At 35.8% G+C, this 17,864-nt stretch overlaps 2 protein-coding genes across 2 annotated transcripts; both read left to right on the top strand.

The window, feature by feature from the left end:
* Positions 1-1,333: 1,333 nt before the first annotated feature.
* Positions 1,334-5,804, top strand: LOC132554794 (uncharacterized). Its single transcript, XM_060219106.1, has 6 exons — positions 1,334-1,393; positions 2,678-2,729; positions 3,151-3,288; positions 4,658-4,792; positions 5,119-5,253; positions 5,696-5,804. The coding sequence occupies exons 1-6, from the start codon at positions 1,334-1,336 to the stop codon at positions 5,740-5,742; spliced, it is 567 nt and encodes a 188-aa protein (XP_060075089.1). The 3' UTR covers positions 5,743-5,804.
* A 3,997-nt stretch (positions 5,805-9,801) lies between these two features.
* LOC132554778 (uncharacterized) lies at positions 9,802-14,283 on the top strand. Its single transcript, XM_060219089.1, has 6 exons — positions 9,802-9,872; positions 11,107-11,158; positions 11,611-11,748; positions 13,137-13,271; positions 13,598-13,732; positions 14,175-14,283. Exons 1-6 carry the CDS (start codon positions 9,813-9,815, stop codon positions 14,219-14,221), a joined length of 567 nt encoding a protein of 188 aa, XP_060075072.1. The 5' UTR covers positions 9,802-9,812; the 3' UTR covers positions 14,222-14,283.
* The last annotated feature ends 3,581 nt before the right edge of the window (positions 14,284-17,864 follow it).

Below are 17,864 nucleotides of genomic sequence, written 5' to 3'. Positions count from 1 at the left end.
TACTATAATTTATAACGGAAAATGACATATTTCAACATAATGTGTTTATTTCCTATTGGAAAATAGTTCAAATTTGGTTAAAATTGTTAGTATAAAATGACAGTTTTATGATCTGCTTGACCCATATTGACCCTGACTGAACTCCACGAGCTGATGGTCAGCCCCAACACCAAATACTCTTCATAGATGGAAGGGCCATATAAGGTGATTTTCCAAAATTTTGATTTCAAAAGAAAAACATCAACAAAGACAAAAAAGAGTACGAATCCTGTAAATAACAAAAACAGAAATACATTTTCACTGAGTACGGATTACTTCCCTTCGTCCGTTCAGTTAGTTACAGTTAGGGCTTTTCACCAACTGCCAAAAAACCCAATTCTTCTTCTTCTTTCGAACTTTGTAAAATTCATTTTTTTATCGGTAAGGACTATCTATTTAGTATGTTGTAAGTATTATCTGAAGGTGTTCATGCAACTTTTTAAGTCCGTGAAGGTCAAAATCCATGACGCCATATGTCAAAAATCTTTAGAAGAGTCATATCTCAGAGAAGTTGACATGTCCCCTCTGAAACCATTCACACAAAATCGAACACAATGCACTAGAGTTCTAATTGTTACGACCTATTCCAGACACTTTTGATTGGTCATTGGTTAGTAAATTCAAGTACTACAAGGTACACACTGACCTTGTAAGTATGCGAGTCAGCAGTGACGTTATAAGTGCCGTTTAATCTTTGTTATGTTTCATCAAACTTTTTCATCTCAATCACAGGTTGCAGTCAAGTCTTTAACCCGAACAATTTATTATACACCGTCCAAAGCAAAAGTGTTATTAGCACTCGGCATTATCACTGTCATCGTCCGAGGACACTCTAATTAGAAACATTTCGATGATGCAGATCGATATTTCTAATTTTAGATTTGAATTATTCATAATTAAGCTAACAGAGCTTTAAAATCTGGATCATTGTCTCCTACTATATAAGATGACAGGTAACTGTATAGATACAACGAGACAAGGACAATTCTCTCTTACCAACCACAAATTTTTGAAGGTAAAATACAAGTTCTAAGAAAATACGACACAGCTGTTTTATCATTTCACTGTTTATTGATATAATAACGTTAAATCAATTATTGATTTTGATGATTGGAAGAATTCGAAATAATTCTGATAAACGCTATTTTCTTGACGTCATAATTATCATGACTTATCGGTAGTGTTTTTATTATCTCTCACCTGGATATATTCTACATTGTTAAGAGTGTTTTAGGTCGAGACATATGGCACGTTTTCTTTTTTGACATATTTTCTATGACAGTTGAAGGTCAATATGGCAGTAAATGCTTGGCTCGTTCTCTTGTTCCTCTTCATACACGCCACATTTGTCGGGGTAAGTGTTACATTTGTTGTGATATTATTACTTTTGAGACAGAGGAGAGGATTTCATCTCTCCTACTTTACTGTCCAATCTATCCCAACAGCATGTTGTAAACATTACTACTTTACAATTTCCATAATCATAGACCTGTTTACACCTACAATTCTAGTTTCTGAGACAACTCGGGAGGAGAGGGGTTTTTCGGGAAACTGTCAGAATATAACTCATTTTACCTAGAACTACTTGATACTATGTAAAAAAACTGTCTTCAAATGGTATTATGTCGGTATGTTATATTTATTATCAGAATCCGAAATGAAAAAAAAACAGATACATTGATCAAATATGTTTTAAGATTGATATATCGTGCATGGATAATTGATCTATACCCAAAACATTGTGCGTAAATCTTTGTAGCCAGGCCAACGAAAAAGTGAACCATCATTCATGAATAATTTTTTGTCAGACAAAAGACAGAACGTCAACACGATTAATTTTTCTCGGACCAATGAAAGAATGAAAAAGTGAAACATTGTTCCTAAACGAAAAACAGTACGGCAATGTTATACATTCAGTGATAAATCTTTATACGGGTCCTAAGTCCTGTACTCATAAAATTTTAATGGAACTCGTAAATTTCTTAAACTACCTAAATTTGACATTGAGGGGCTCATTATTTAAACAATAACGTTTATAAGAACACATGAAATAAACGATGATTTGACGTTGTTCCTATACGAAGGACACAGCGACAAAATGATCCATCGTACATGAAACAACAAAGTAATACAACGTTCCTAGACCTAAGATCAACATATTGATACACTGTACCACATACAGAACGACAAAGTGATACAACGTTCCTAGACCTAAGATCAACATATTGATACACTGTACCACATACAGAACGACAAAGTAATACAACGTTTCTAGACCACAGATCAACATATTGATACACTGTACCACATACAGAACGACAAAGTGATACAACGTTCCTAGACCTAAGATCAACATATTGATACACTGTACCACATACAGAACGACAAAGTGATACAACGTTCCTAGATCAAAGATCAACATATTGATACACTGTACTACAGAACGACAAGTTGATTAATTTTGTGTGATTCAAAGTTATCATATACATATATGTGACAGAACAATGTACTAACAGCTTCTGTATTATATAATTGACCTTCACAGATTTCCTAAAACTATTGTATGTATTCTGAGAGCGATCGCCATTACAGTCGATGAAACCATGTCTTAATTACCTTGCGTTGGTCCTTTGTGCAGGGTAGATATTACAAAGCCCAGGAACTAGAACGACAAGTACCATCTCATGTAGGTAAGTGTGTTGTGTTATATCTACTCATTAAGTAAAGGTACCACTACATGGAAATAAAAAAAAACGTTTCATCAACAAGATGTTCTTATTAATACGCACAGTGATACGATAGATTAAATAGGTGTACAACACTGACATAACTGACAACTATGTCGTTATTTATCAATAAGTAGCGTTCAAGGAAAAGTAAACATGTCTTTTAACTGTGATCTCGTAAACTTATACCCCTCAATCATTTCTCATTTGAAGCGTAGGAACAGATGATATCTTGTCGCTAATTTTTGGTTTGATAGAAAGCTCTTTTCATAACTCTCATGTGAAATGGAGCTTTTCGTAAGATCATACGTAATTTGTAACATTTCCATTTTACGACTTATAAAGTTTTAATGTCACCTGTTCACCTTTGTGACGTCACATACAGGTACAAACCCTAATTGCTACGACAATAAAACTAACTGTCAGGACTACATTGATCACGATCCCACCATCTGCAGTCCAGACTCTCCGTTCTATGGCTGGACAACCACGAACTGTCAGGCCTCCTGTCGTGTCTGTCAAGGTCAGTCAAGGTCATGAAAACTGTAAAGGTAACGGATATTAGGTCAATGTCAAATCAGTCGAATAGTGACAACTGAATTTTTATATATTAAATATGTAATTGTTGTTTTGTATATGAAACCTTAGGATAGGGATAAATATTGTTTTTCATGTTTGAACAGCAGAAGTCTCTAGCCAATATAGTGTTTCTGTTTTTAAACAATTTAAGTCCTTTAACCTTGGGATCTTCCTTTCTACTTCATAATGATGTTATCCCTACTATCCTGATGAAGACGACGTATTATCATAATAAATCATCTTCTAATGCTGTTTCCAATGGAAATATTTTTCTAGATTAAATAACCATTATGTATGTCATGTCATTTCTATTTCGATCCTTGTGCTCCGACAGTTGACAGTGGAATCTTGATGTATTCTTTATAAATTTGGTGGATGTTTGAACTTTGATATTCCTTGATATATCGTGGAGGTTCAGATGGTTTGAGAGCCGCTTTAAACAATTTCTTATTGCATAGTTAGCAGCATAGTTTTCGTAACTTTAGAAGTGAAACAGTACCACTGGCTGTTTAATCTTCATAATCATTTTTTATTTCTTACGAAGTTCAACACAGGATTTATGAAGCACGAAGGTATCTAATATCGGTTTGTAGTCTCAGTATACATAACATGCATTGTCCTAACCGTCTTTGATGATGAGTATCTTTTTTATTATTATTCTTGTCTTGTCGTTTAGTTTCAAATTATTTTTCTTCAACGTTCTGATTACCACTCGGAGGAATTCTAAAAAAAATCTCTCGACGTGGATTTTTTTAACTTTCATTTTCGCTTTACAATACCACATACAACTTCTTTCAGCACAAAGTAAAACCAACCACACAATTTAGTAACTAGTACCTAACAATATATATACTACATGGTGAAATACCAGTCAATGGCTTTTGAATAATTCCCAACTCCCTCACCGTGTCCACAGTCAACTATACATTTTTCTTATATATTGAATCACACATTCAAGGCAATGATGGTACATATAGATTATTATAAATTATATCTCGACACATACAAACCAATTATTATTAGTCACAATACTTCTGAAGTAAACAAATATTCTCAAACTACATATTCCTTACATTCTTGACACATAAAATATAATCTTACACAAACAGTTTACTCATATTTTAAACAAAAGGTGTAAAAATACAGAAATATTCTATTCACATTAAGGGACACAACTCTCGAAAAATCCATTTCCATTACATGTGTATTAATTTGTGTTTTGTGTTCGCTATATGGACCAATCAGTCCAAAAACTATCTATTCGCTGAACTGAGTATAAACGTTTCTTATGTTTGTTTCCTGTGGGGTCACAGGTGGACCTACTACTACAGAACATGTCTGCCTGGATGAGCTGAACTACTGTGACACATTCGATATACCCCAAGCATGTCTCGATTTCCCCAAATGGGCCTCCCAGAAATGTCGCCGCACATGTAATATTTGTCGGGGTAAGTCCAGCATGTCATTGCGAATTCAGTTATGTAAGCCCTGACGGAGTAAGCCATGTGCGTCAAATAGCAGATAATTCATAAATGCACGAACGGTGTAAGTGGTGAGTGATATGCCGAAGTAAACCATGTGTATCATATTGGAATAAGTCATGTGAGTCGTATCAGCTTAAGTAATATATTTCCTTTTGGTTTAAATCATGTGTGCCCTAACGAAGTAAGCCATGTGTGTCATGCTGGAGGAAGTCATGTGTTCCCTTTGCCGAATAGATCGTTCATGCCATATGCGAAGGAAGTCCTGTGAGCCCTAATAATATCTTTTACAGGAGGTCCGACAACAACGCCACCCTTGTGTGTTGATACGCTGACCACGTGTGGTTCATTTGACATCCCAAAGGCTTGTCTGGACTTTCCAAAATGGGCTTCGGAAAGCTGTAGATTCACGTGCAAAGTCTGTACAGGTAAATATAACACGTGATTCTCCTCCTTTGTCAACCTCTGTTTCGTTCAGTGGAAGGGAGGGGATACACATCTTTGTGTAATACCAGACTCAAAGTACTAAGGTAGTTTGAATATTTCGGTAAATAAAAATAGAGTAATGTTAACGCAAGTGTCACGATAGCCCAGTCGGTAGAGGTTTGAATACGTAACCCTATGTGAATAACTGATGTGTGTTTGACGATTCTTACCTGCGGCGGTTTGAGTTTCACAGGATTCTGAGACACAGACCAGTCTGTGCCGACGTGGTTGTGCCTTTAGACAAAATAATCTAACCATGTGATCTGGATGGCACGGGATGGACCTCCCGTATCCGGTGGTAACCGGCATAATGTTGCTGTTCATGTTTCTTATAAATTTGAGCAGATAGAATATCGTACTTGACTCCCATTATTTCTATTTCAGTGTTAGAGCCACCCATCGTCGTACCTCCAGGTGTGGGGCGGAAGTGACGTTTCTATTCCTTTCACTGCTCAGTATATATGCAATAAATACTTTCATTGAATCGATACAATTACTTGGTTGCCGTTTTATTTCTTATTGCATTCCATAAAACACTGTCTCTCAGAATTAACGATAAATAATATGTTATGTTCTCACAGATACCTCAATATTTCAATGGAAGAAGAAACACATCTTCATCTGTTACAAAGTCATATATTTTCTTTGGACACAATTTTCTTGACTTTTTCAAAAATATCACTATTTCTTTTGACATTTGGTTAGGTAGATAAATCAAGCTCAGAGAATAACTCTACTGATTCAACAGTTAATGGACATATGAATTCGTGGATAAAGGGTACCCACTATATCAAGGAACAGAAATCCCCACGGAATTAATTATTTAACAATACTCACTTAATTACGGAAGTATTGGCTTGCAAAACCACACTTTCTAGAATGAATTTCAATTAATGATGTATGATGCGTATAAGTTAAAATTTGTATTAAATATGCTATTCACTTGTGTGTCTTTTGTACATACAATCTTTGTAATAGCAGGTGGTAGACATTGCGTATGAAATATTAGTCCTTGATGTTTGCCATACCTAGCACGCCACGTTTTAATTCACACGAATCGTGGCACGGTCCAGAATATACACATGTACTTGTTTTTGTAAAATTATTAGAGATAAGAATTTATGCCCATCTAGATTTTGACTTTCCTTCCGATCACTTTGGAATTTCTTCAGTCGCCTCCTAGGTTTACCAATTAGAATCTTATCATCACTGACGAGTTCTAGAAGGACGAAACAGCAATATGATGCAGTTTAATTAATTGTTTAGCTCCACTGTATCTTATTTAGATATTGAAATGTGCTATGCACTTCTATATCTTTCATATATACAATCTTATGGCTACTTCAACGAAGGAGGAAATATGGTATGCTACTTTGAACACACTGGAATAAACTTCTTCTCTAATAGTGAAAAGCATGAAGCAAAGGTAACTAATGGTTAATGCTCTCTGACTTCATGTAAACAGTGCATGAACAAGAAGGACACGTGAAAAATGGAACAGAAGTAAAGAGCAGAATAGATATCTGCAATAAAACCAGTTGAGAATAGATCAAGCACTATTTGTATTAGATGCACATATGAAACGCAGTTGTTTCGACAAACAAAATGTCTGGTTTCTCAAAAAGTTGCCAATGGATAGAAATACACGAGGGAGGGGGTGGGGTGGGGGGTTTGGGGGAGGTATTACAATGTCTTGAGGCTCACACAGAAAAAGCAACATATTTGAATTTTACTGCTTTATTTTTCGGCAGCTTTAAATCTGAAAGTAAACAAAGCTCGCGTCTGTGTTACTCGATCCTTATTTCAAATCCACACCTCAGGATTTACATGACAGGTATGTTATTGCGCATTCAGATATGGCGTCCAACAACTTTATACTTGTCTGCAGACATTATAACACTTCCTGTATACATAAAGAACTAGACTGATTTGATAACAACAGAAGTACTACCTATACATCATGTAAGCTGTCCAAAGAAGAAATACTTTCTAATTGTGCTTTAATATTTTAATAATTAAGATTGCATATACATGATACGGATACGGACCTCCTCTATTTGAATTGGATTGACAAAACCTCGCTATAAACATTGATTTAAAGCCGGCTCATCTTGCTGTTTGACCAAACTTTTGTCCAAATGCCTTTCTTCTACTACAGCTGCTGCTATTTGACCAATCTTCAACAACCTCTTCCAAAAACAAATTATTCTCTTAGAACATTTGAACTTTCTACTCTGCACACCGCCATGCACTATTCTAAACCGAAATAACGACTTAGGCCTTCTGTTATGATAACTTTCTTTGGCAGTAAAGGTGACGGTACACATATATTGCTGTGAAATATACTGAAGCATATTCCGTGAAAAATACGTCAAAATCATAAAAAAACTACACGGAGGACGAAATCATTAAAAATGGTGGTAAGATCTTCCAACCAAGTACTGGCATACCTATTGGAACTAGCTCTGTCCCTCTGTTGGCAGAATTGTTTTTTCCCATCGTAGAGATTATCAAAACAGGTCACATATACGTTTAATTTCGCTATCAATGGTGTCTTGTCTTCAGAAAAGAATTTCATTGACCACGTCCATCGTATGTAGTTGTAGATGTAGTTTGATCAATATATGAGGAAGTTTTACGGTTGTCATAGTGATCTCTTGGATAATTATGCTATTTCCTGATGCGATATGAAGCTGGACGTGCTCGTTACTTTGCTTCTTGTTTCCGTTGTTGTATGCCTCGTTCTCATTTGAGAACTTAACATTACGAACTTGGATTTCAAAGACTAACATAGTAGGTGTTGTTTATGACCCAGAAGAGGCTTACTCTTACGGGACACGTGGTCTTACTCTACTTAATCGTTTTCAGAAGTCTCCGATGAAATCTTTTTTTTTTTTTTGTTTGTTCAAAGTTTTTCTTGTCCATCTTGTTTGCCGATCATTGATACCCGATCGTAGAACGCAATATTTTGGTCCTTTAATCTGCCCATCACTGCAACACTCAGCTATCTTTTATTCTAATCTCCTGCTCGGATATTTTTCCCAGTCAGGGAAGACCCTTGTGGCTTTGTATTGAGAATACATAACTATGGTTAAACTCCTTTGATATCCCCCAAAAAGGTTGCCATAATGTTGTCGGTGAACCTGGTGACTTTGAACTTGTTCGCCTAGTCTAAGATGATGTTGCGTGTTACCATTTCATCGATTCCTGTTTACTCTCCTTATAAATACGATAAATATAGTTCATCAAACAGGTTACAACCAAAAAATGATACATTTCGGCTTTCGTTGTTATAAAGGCTCTACTGTGGGGGATCTTCGGAAGCTCGTGTCATCTGAAAGCAGTCTTTGGATACATTCGGTACATACTTTGGATATGTTTGTCAGGATGTATGCCATGCATATATTCCTGTAAAAACCTTTTGCCTCTACTAACTCGTAAAGAGTAATACAGTGGTTTTCTATCACGATTTTATGCGAATGTTTTCTGGGCATCATCTGGCTGATGGCCGTTGTGAGTGATTGGTCACCTTTCAAACCTACCACGCTGAAATTCCTTCACCAATCATTTGATAGTTGCAGAAGGTGAAAACAACCAATAATTGGCATTTACTCCCTCTTCAACCTGTTTGTGAGATTGACATTCTTGGACTAGAAATTAGGACTCCGCTCTGTACTCAGTTTTGTCCATTTAACCAAGTCACAAGGGATTTGTCTCTCCAACAATGTATTGTAAATAAACAATCTCTGCCTGCAATATGATCTTCATGACATAAGTAGCTGGAACAAAGATGTGTCTGAAATTTTCATTAATCAGGAAAATAGGTTAATATCAGATTAATTTTAAAATCGTTCATTAATTGATGAAAATGGTTCAAATTGTCTATGAGCTACATCCTCTAAAGTATGGGTTAACTCGACGTACCACGAGTTGATAGGTGAGACACAAAACTCAAAATATCCGTCACAGTTGAATGAAGTTCTTTGCAATGGCAAAGGAATTTCAGTTTATCAAACCTATAAGACTTGTTCAGTCTTGTGTAGGACTGGTTAAGTATTATAGGACTGGTTAAGTGTTATAGGACTGGTCAGGACTTGTTAAGATTGTTCATCATTATTAATGATGATTTTCAACATAAATGCATACTTGCATGTGTGTCACTTCACAGTGAATAACAAGTCAACAACAACGCTCTCGAAATATTTTTATTAGCATGTTATACAATATCACATGCAGACGAATAATGTGTCTAGTCATGTCAATGTTAACAAAACATATCTTGTACCTCTAGTCAGTTGAACGTTAATTCATTTCATAAGTAGTGTATAACTTCGTTCTCAAAAAGAAAGTTGAAATGATCTGGTTGTCATAACAGTAACGTTTTTCACCTCATAGGTATTAAACTAGTTTTATCTTCACAAACATGTACAGTCTAGACTTAATAAGGTATCACACATGTGTAAGAGCCTCGTTCTGAAATTCAGTGTAAACAAAGGTCGATATGGTAGTAAATACGTGGCTTGTTCTCTTGTTCCTCTCCATACACGCCACATTTGTCGGGGTAAGTGTTAAATTTACTACTATACAATTTCCATAATCACAGACCTCTTTACACCTACAATTCTAGTTTCTGGGACAACTCGGGAGGAGAGGGGGTTGTCAGGAAACTGTAAGAATATAACTCATTTTACCTAGAACTACTTGATATTATGTAAAAAAAAAACTGTATTCAAATGGTGGTATGCAGGTATGATATTTTTAGTATCAGAATCCGAAATGAAAACAAAACAGATACATAGATCAAATATGTTTTCAAAGTAAAATATGGTGCATGGATAATTGATCCTATACCCAAAACAGAAAAACAGAAAGTAGAAAAGAAACATTGTACGTAAATATTTATAGCCAGATCATAGACAAACGACAAAGTGAACCATCATTCATCAATAATTTTTGTCAGACCAAAGGCACAACGTCAAAGGGATACAATGTACACGATTCATTTTTCTCAGACCAATGAAAGAATGAAAAAGTGAAACATTGTTCCTAAACGAAAGGTAGAACGGCAATGTGATACATTCAGTGATAAATCTACATACGGGTCCTAAGTCCTGTACTAATTTTAATTTTAATGGAACTCGTAAATTTCTTAAACTACCTAAATTTGACAAATGTTTAAATAATAACGTTTATAAGAACACATGAAATAAACGATGATTTGACGTTGTTCCTAAACGAAGGACACAGCGACAAAATGATCCATCGTACATGAAACAACAAAGTGATACAACGTTCCTAGACCTAAGATCAACATATTGATACACTGTACTACATACAGAACGTCAAAGTGATACAACGTTCCTAGACCTGAGATCAACACAGTGATACACTGTACCACATACAGAACGGCAAAGTGATACAACGTTTCTAGACCACAGATCAACATATTGATACACTGTACCACATACAGAACGGCAAAGTGATACAACGTTTCTAGACCACAGATCAACATATTGATACACTGTACTACATACAGAACGACAAAGTGATACAACGTTCCTAGACCTAACATCAACATATTGATACGCTATACTACAGAACGACAAAGTGATTCATTGTCTGTGAACCAAAGTTAATATATACATATATGTTCCAGAATAATGTACTAAACAGCTTCAATAATATATATTTGAACTTCACAGATTTCCTAAAATAATTATATGTATTCTGAGAGCGATTGCCATTACAGTCGATGAAACCATGTCTTAATTACCTTGCGTTGGTCTTTTTTGCAGGGTAGATATTACAAAGCCCAGAGACTAGAACGACAAGTACCACCTCATGGAGGTAAGTGTGTTGTGTTATATCTACTCATTAAGTAAAGGTACCACAAAATGGAGATAAAAGCGTTTCATCAACAAGATGTTCTTATTAATACACACAGTAAAACGATAGATTAAATAGGTGTACAACACTGACATAATTGACAAATATGTCGTTATTTCTCAATAAGTAGTGATTAATTGAAATAAAGGAAAAGTAAACATGTCTTTCAACTGGGATCTCGTAAACTTATGTCCCTCAATCATTTCTCATTTGAATCGTAGGAATAGATGATATCTTGTCGCTAATTTTTGGTTTGTTAGAACGCTCTTTTCATAATTCTCATATGAAATAGAGGGTCTGGTAGGATCATATGTACACTTGAAGTTGGTATTTTTCAATTGATACTTAATATTTACATTTTGCGATGTAGTAAGTTTAATGTCACCTGTTCACCATTGTGACGTCACATACAGGTACAAACCCTCATTGCCAGAACAAAATTGATAACTGTGAGGAACACATTGGCCAATATCTCACCATGTGCAGTCCAGACTCTCCGTTTTATGAATGGGCAACCACGAACTGTAAGGCCTACTGTGGTGTCTGTCAAGGCCAGTCAAGGTCATGAAAACAGTAAAGGTAACGGATATTAGGTCAATGTCAAATCAGTCAAATAGTGACAACTGAATTTTTATATTAAATATGTAATTGTTGTTTTGTATATGAAACCTTAGGATAGGGATAAATATTGTTTTTCATGTTTGAACAGCAGAAGTATCTAGCCAATGTAGTGTTTTCGTTTTTCAAACACTTTAAGTCCTTTAACATAGGGATCTTCTAATGCGGTTTCCAATGGAAATATTTTTCTTGATTAAATAACCATTATGTATGTCATGTCATTTTCTATTTCGATCCTTGTGCTCTGACAGTTGAAAGTGGAATCTTGATGTATTCTTTATAAATTTGGTCGATGTTTGTGCTTGAATATTCCTTGATATATCGAGGAGGTTCAGCCGCTTTAAACAATTTCTTATTGCACCATAGTGTTTGTTACTTAAGAAGTGAAACAGTAATACTGGCTGTTTGATCTTCGAAATCATTTTTCATTTCTTACGAAGTTCAACACAGGATTTATGAATCACGAAGGTATCTAACATCGGTTTGTAGTGTCAATATACATAACATGCACTGTCCTAACCGTCTGTTCTTGATGTCCGGATATATCCCACGCCAGGAGTTCCTTAGTTTGTCGTCATTGTTGGAGAAATGATGTTTTCTCGATCTATATGTATTTCTCTTTGATGAGTATCTTTTTATTATTATTCTTGTCTTGTCGTTTAGTTTCAAATTGTTTTCCTTCAACGTTCTGATTACCACTCGGAAGAATTCTAAAAAATAAATCTCTCAACGTGGATTTTTTAAACCTTCATTTTCGTTTTACTATACCATATACAACTTATTTCAGCACAAAGTAAAACCAACCACAACAATTTATAACCACACAATTAAGTAACAAGTACCTAACAACATATAAACGACATGGGGAAATACCAGCCAATGGCTTTTGAATAATTCCCAACTCCCTCACCGCGTCCACAGTCAACCATACATTTTTCTTATATATTGAATCACACATTCAAGGCAATGATGGTACATATAGATTAGTATAAATTATATCTCGACACTTACAAACCAATTACTCTTAGTCACAATACTTCTGAAGTAAACAAATATTCTCAAACTACATATTCCTTACATTCTTGACACATAAAATATAAATCTTACACAAACAGTTTACTCATATTTTAAACAAAAGGTATAAAAATATAGAAATATTCTAGTCACATTAGGGGACACAAATCTCGAAAAATCCATTTCCATTACATGGGTATAAATTTGTGTTTTGTGTTCGCTATATGGACCAATCAGTCCATAAACTTTATCTATTCGCTGAACTGAGTATAAACGTTTCTTATGTTTGTTTCCTGTGGGGTCACAGGTGGACCCACTACTATAGAACATATCTGCCTGGATGAGTTAAACTATTCTGACATATTCGATATACCCCAAGCATGTCTCGATTTCGCCAAACGGGCCTCCCAGAACTGTCACCGTACATGTGATATTTGTCAGGGTAAGTCAAGCACGTCATTGCGAATTCAGTTATGTAAGCCCTGACGGAGTAAGCCATGTGTGTCAAATAGCAGATAAGTCATAAATGCACGAACGGTGTAAGTGGTGAGTGTTATGCTGAAGTAAACCATTTGTATCATATTTGAGTAATTCATGTGAGTCATGTCAGCGTAAGTAATGTATTTCCTTTTGGTGTAAATCAAGTGTGCCCTAACGAAGTAAGCCATGTGTGTCATGCTGGAGGAAGTCATGTGTTCCCTTTGCCGAGTAGATCGTTCATGCCATATGCGAAGGAAGTCCTGTGAGCCCTAATAATATCTTTTACAGGAGGTCCGACAACAACGCCGCCCTTGTGTGTTGATACGCTGACCACGTGTGGTTCATTTGACATCCCAAAGGCTTGTCTGGACTTTCCAAAATGGGCTTTGGAAAGCTGTAGATTCACGTGCAAAGTCTGTACAGGTAAATATAACACGTGATTCTCCTCCTTTGTCAACCTCTGTTTCGTTCAGTGGAAGGGAGGGGATACATATCTTTGTGTAATACCAGACTCAAAGTACTAAGGTAGTTTGAATATTTCGGTAAATAAAAATAGAGTAATGTTAACGCAAGTGTCACGATAGCCCAGTCGGTAGAGGTTGGGATACATAACCTCGTGTGAATAACTGATGCGTGTTCGACGATTCTTACCTGCGGCGGTTTGAGTTTCACAGGATTCTGAGACACAGACCAGTCTGTGCCGACGTGGTTGTGCCTTTAGACAAAATAATCTACCCATATGATCTGGATAGCACGGGATGGACCTCCCGTATCCGGTGGTAACCGGCATAATGTTGCTGTTCATGTTTCTTATAAATTTGAGCAGACAGAATATCGTACTTGATTCCTATTATTTCTATTTCAGAATTAGAGCCACCCATCGTCGTACCTCCAGGTGTGGGGCGGAAGTGACGTTTCTATTCCTTTCACTGCTCAGTATATATGCAATAAATACTTTCATTGAATCGATACAATTACTTGGTTGCCGTTTTATTTCTTATTGCATTCCATAAAACACTGTCTCTCAGAATTAACGATAAATAATATGTTATGTTCTCACAGATACCTCAATATTTCAATGGAAGCAGAAACACATCTTCATCTGTTACAAAGTCATATATTTTCTTTGGACACAATTTTCATAACTTTTTCAAAAATATCACTATTTCTTTTGACATTTGGTTAGGTAGATAAATCAAGCTCAGAGAATAACTCTACTGATTCAACAGTTCATGGACATATGAATTGGTGGATAAAGGGTACCCACGATATAAAGGAACAGAAATCCCCACGGAAATTAATTATTTAACAATACTCACTTAATTACGGAGGTATCGGTTTGCAAAACCACACTTTCTAGAATGAATTTCAATCAATGATGTATGATGCGTATAAGTTAAAATTTGTATTAAAATATGCTATTCACTTGTGTGTCTTTTGTACATACAATCTTTGTAATAGCAGGTGGTAGACATTGCGTATGAAATATTAGTCCTTGATGTTTGCCATACCTAGCATGCCACGTTTTAATTCACACGAATCGTGGCACGGTCCAGAATATACACATGTACTTGTTTTAGTAAAATTATTAGAGATAAGAATTTATGCCCATCTAGATTTTGACTTTCCTTCCGATCACTTTGGAATTTCTTCAGTCGCCTCCTAGGTTTACCAATTAGAACCTTACAATCCCTGACGAGTCCTAGAAGGACGAAACAGCAATATGATGCAGTTTAATTAATTGTTTAGTTCCACTGTATCTTATTTAAATATTGAAATGTGCTATGCACTTCAGTGTCTTTCACATATACAATCTTATGGCTACTACATTGAAAGAGGAAATATGGTATGCTACTTTGAACACACTGGAATAAACTTCTTCTCTAATAGTAAAAAGCATGAAGCAAAGGTAACTATTGGTTTATGCTGTCTGGCTTCATGTAAACAGTGCATGAACTAGAACGACACGTTAAAAATGGAGCAGAGGTAAAGAGCAGAATGGATATATACAATAAAACCAGTTGAGAATAGATCAAACACTATTGTATTAGATGCACATTTGAAACGAAGTTGTTTCGACAAACAAAATGTCTGGTTTCTCAAAAAGTTGCCAATGGATAGAAATACACGAGGGAGGGGGTGGGGTGGGGTGCTTGGGGGAGGTATTACAATGTTTTGAGGCTCACACAGAAAAAACAACATATTTGAATTTTACTGCTTTATTTTTCAGCAGTTTTAAATCTGAAAGTAAACAAAGCTCGCGTCTGTGTTACTCGATCCTTATTTCAAATCCACACCTCAGGATTTACATGACAGGTATGTTATTGCGCATTCAAATATGGCGTCCAACAACTTTATACTTGTATGCAGACATTATAACACTTCCTGTATACATAAAGAACTGATTTGATAACAACAGAAGTACTACCTATACATCATGCAAGCTGTCCAAAGAAGAAATACTTTCTAATTGTGCATTAACATTTTAATATTTAAGATTGCATATAAATGATACGGATACGGACCTCCTCTATTTGAATTGGATTCACAAACCTAGCTGAAAACATTGTTTTAAAGCCAGCTCATCTTGCTGTTTAACCAAACTTTTGTCCAAATGCCTTTCTCCTACTACAGCTGCTGCTACTACTACACTCTTATTGTTCTTATGGTAATTTTGCTTATTTAAGAAGTGGAATTAATAGTATGTGGGTGTTAAAGGACTCCAAATAGAATTTGACCAATCTTCAACAACCTCTTCCAAAAACAAATTATTCTCTTAGAACATTTGAACTTTCTACTCTGCACACCGCCATGCACCATTCTAAACCGAAAGAACGACTTAGGTCTTCTGTTATGATAACTTTCTTTGGCAGTAAAGGTGACGGTACACATATATTGCTGTGAAATATACTGAAGCATATTCCGTGAAAAATACGTCAAAATCATAAAAGAACTATACGGAGGACGAAATCATTAAAAATGGTGGTAAGATCTTCCAACCAAGTACTGGCATACCTATTGGAACTAGCTCTGTCCCTCTGTTGGCAGAATTGTTTTTTCCCATCGTAGAGATTATCAAAACAGGTCACATAGACGTTTAATTTCGCTATCAATGGTGTCTTGTCTTCAGATAAGAATTTCATTGACCACGTCCATCGTATGTAGTTGTAGATGTAGTTTGATCAATATAGGAGGAAGTTTCACGGTTGTCATAGTGATCTCTTGGATAATTATGCTATTTCCTGATGCGATATGAAGCTGGACATGCTCGTTACTTTGCTTCTTGTTTCCGTTGTTGTATGCCTCGTTCTCATTTGAGAACTTAACATTACGAACTTGGATTTCAAAGACTAACATAGTAGGTGTTGTTGATGACGCAGAAGAGGCTTACTCTTACGGGACACCTGGTCTTACTCTACTTAATCGTTTTCAGAAGTCTCCGATGAAATCTTTTTTTTTTTTTGTTTGTTCAAAGTTTGTCTTGTCCATCTTGTTTGCCGATTATTGATACCCGATCGTAGAACGCAATATTTTGGTCCTCTAACCTGCCCATCACTGCAACACTCAGCTATCGTTTATTCTCATCTCCTGCTCGGATATTTTTCCCAGTCAGGGAAGACCCTTGTGGCTTTGTATTGAGAATACATAACTATGGTTAAGCTCCTTTGATATCCCCAAAAAAGGTTGCCATAATTTTCTCGGTGAACCTGGTGACTTTGAACTTGTTCGCCTAGTCTAAGGTGATGTTGCGTGTTACCATTTCATCGATTCCTGTTTACTCTCCTTATAAATATGATAAATATAGTTCATCACACAGGTTATAACCAAAAAATGATACATTACGGCTTTCGTTGTTACAAAGGCTTTACTGTGGGGATCCTCGGATGCTCGTGTCATCTGAGAGCATTCTTTGGACCCATTCTGTACATATTTTGGATATGTGTAGTTTGTCATCATGTTTTTTTTATGTATTTATTCATATAAAATATCTGTTACTTCTACTGGCTCATTAAAAGTAATATAGCGGTTTTCGATCATGATTTTATGCCAATGGCCAATGTTTTCTGGGCGGCTTCATCTGGTCTGACCGTTGGTCGCCTTTCAAACCTGCCACGCTGAAATTCCTTCACCAAACATTTGATAGTTGCAGCAGGCAAAAATAACCCATAAACGGCATTCACTCCCTCCTAAATCTGTTTGGACTAGAAATAAGGACACCGCTCTGTACTCAGTTTTGTCCATTTAACCAAGTCACTAGGGATTTGTCTCTCCAACAAAAATGTTGTGAGCAAACAGTCGCAGCCAGCAATATGATCTTATAAGTACTTAGAACAAAGATTTGTCGGAAATTTTCATAAATCAGAAAATTAGGATAATATCAGATTGATTTTGAGATCGTTCTTTAATTGATAATTTTTTATGTTCAAATTGTCTATGGGCTACATCCTCTAAAGTATGGGTTAACTTAACGTTGATATGTGAGAATTATATATCGTAAAGTATTTATCAGATGTGCATATTTTTTTTTGGAGTAAGAACAACAGACATGTTTCAT

This window comes from Ylistrum balloti, unplaced genomic scaffold (assembly GCF_031769215.1).
Source record: "Ylistrum balloti isolate Yb309-2 unplaced genomic scaffold, AGI_CSIRO_Ybal_v1 Utg370444, whole genome shotgun sequence".
NCBI classification, from domain to species: Eukaryota; Metazoa; Mollusca; class Bivalvia; order Pectinida; family Pectinidae; genus Ylistrum; species Ylistrum balloti.
Note: the sequence above shows the minus strand (reverse complement) of the source record. Positions and strands in the feature narration are given on the sequence as shown.

Bases quoted from the DNA above. Each gene is read 5' to 3' on its own strand.
- LOC132554794 (XM_060219106.1), top strand. From the start codon at position 1,334: ATGGCAGTAAATGCTTGGCTCGTTCTCTTGTTCCTCTTCATACACGCC. The intron at 1,394-2,677 runs GTAAGTGTTACA...TCCTTTGTGCAG, and splicing joins TACACGCCACATTTGTCGGG to GGTAGATATTACAAAGCCCA. The intron at 4,793-5,118 runs GTAAGTCCAGCA...TATCTTTTACAG, and splicing joins CACATGTAATATTTGTCGGG to GAGGTCCGACAACAACGCCA.
- LOC132554778 (XM_060219089.1), top strand. From the start codon at position 9,813: ATGGTAGTAAATACGTGGCTTGTTCTCTTGTTCCTCTCCATACACGCC. The intron at 11,749-13,136 runs GCCAGTCAAGGT...GTGGGGTCACAG, and splicing joins CTACTGTGGTGTCTGTCAAG to GTGGACCCACTACTATAGAA. The intron at 13,733-14,174 runs GTAAATATAACA...TTTCTATTTCAG, and splicing joins CACGTGCAAAGTCTGTACAG to AATTAGAGCCACCCATCGTC.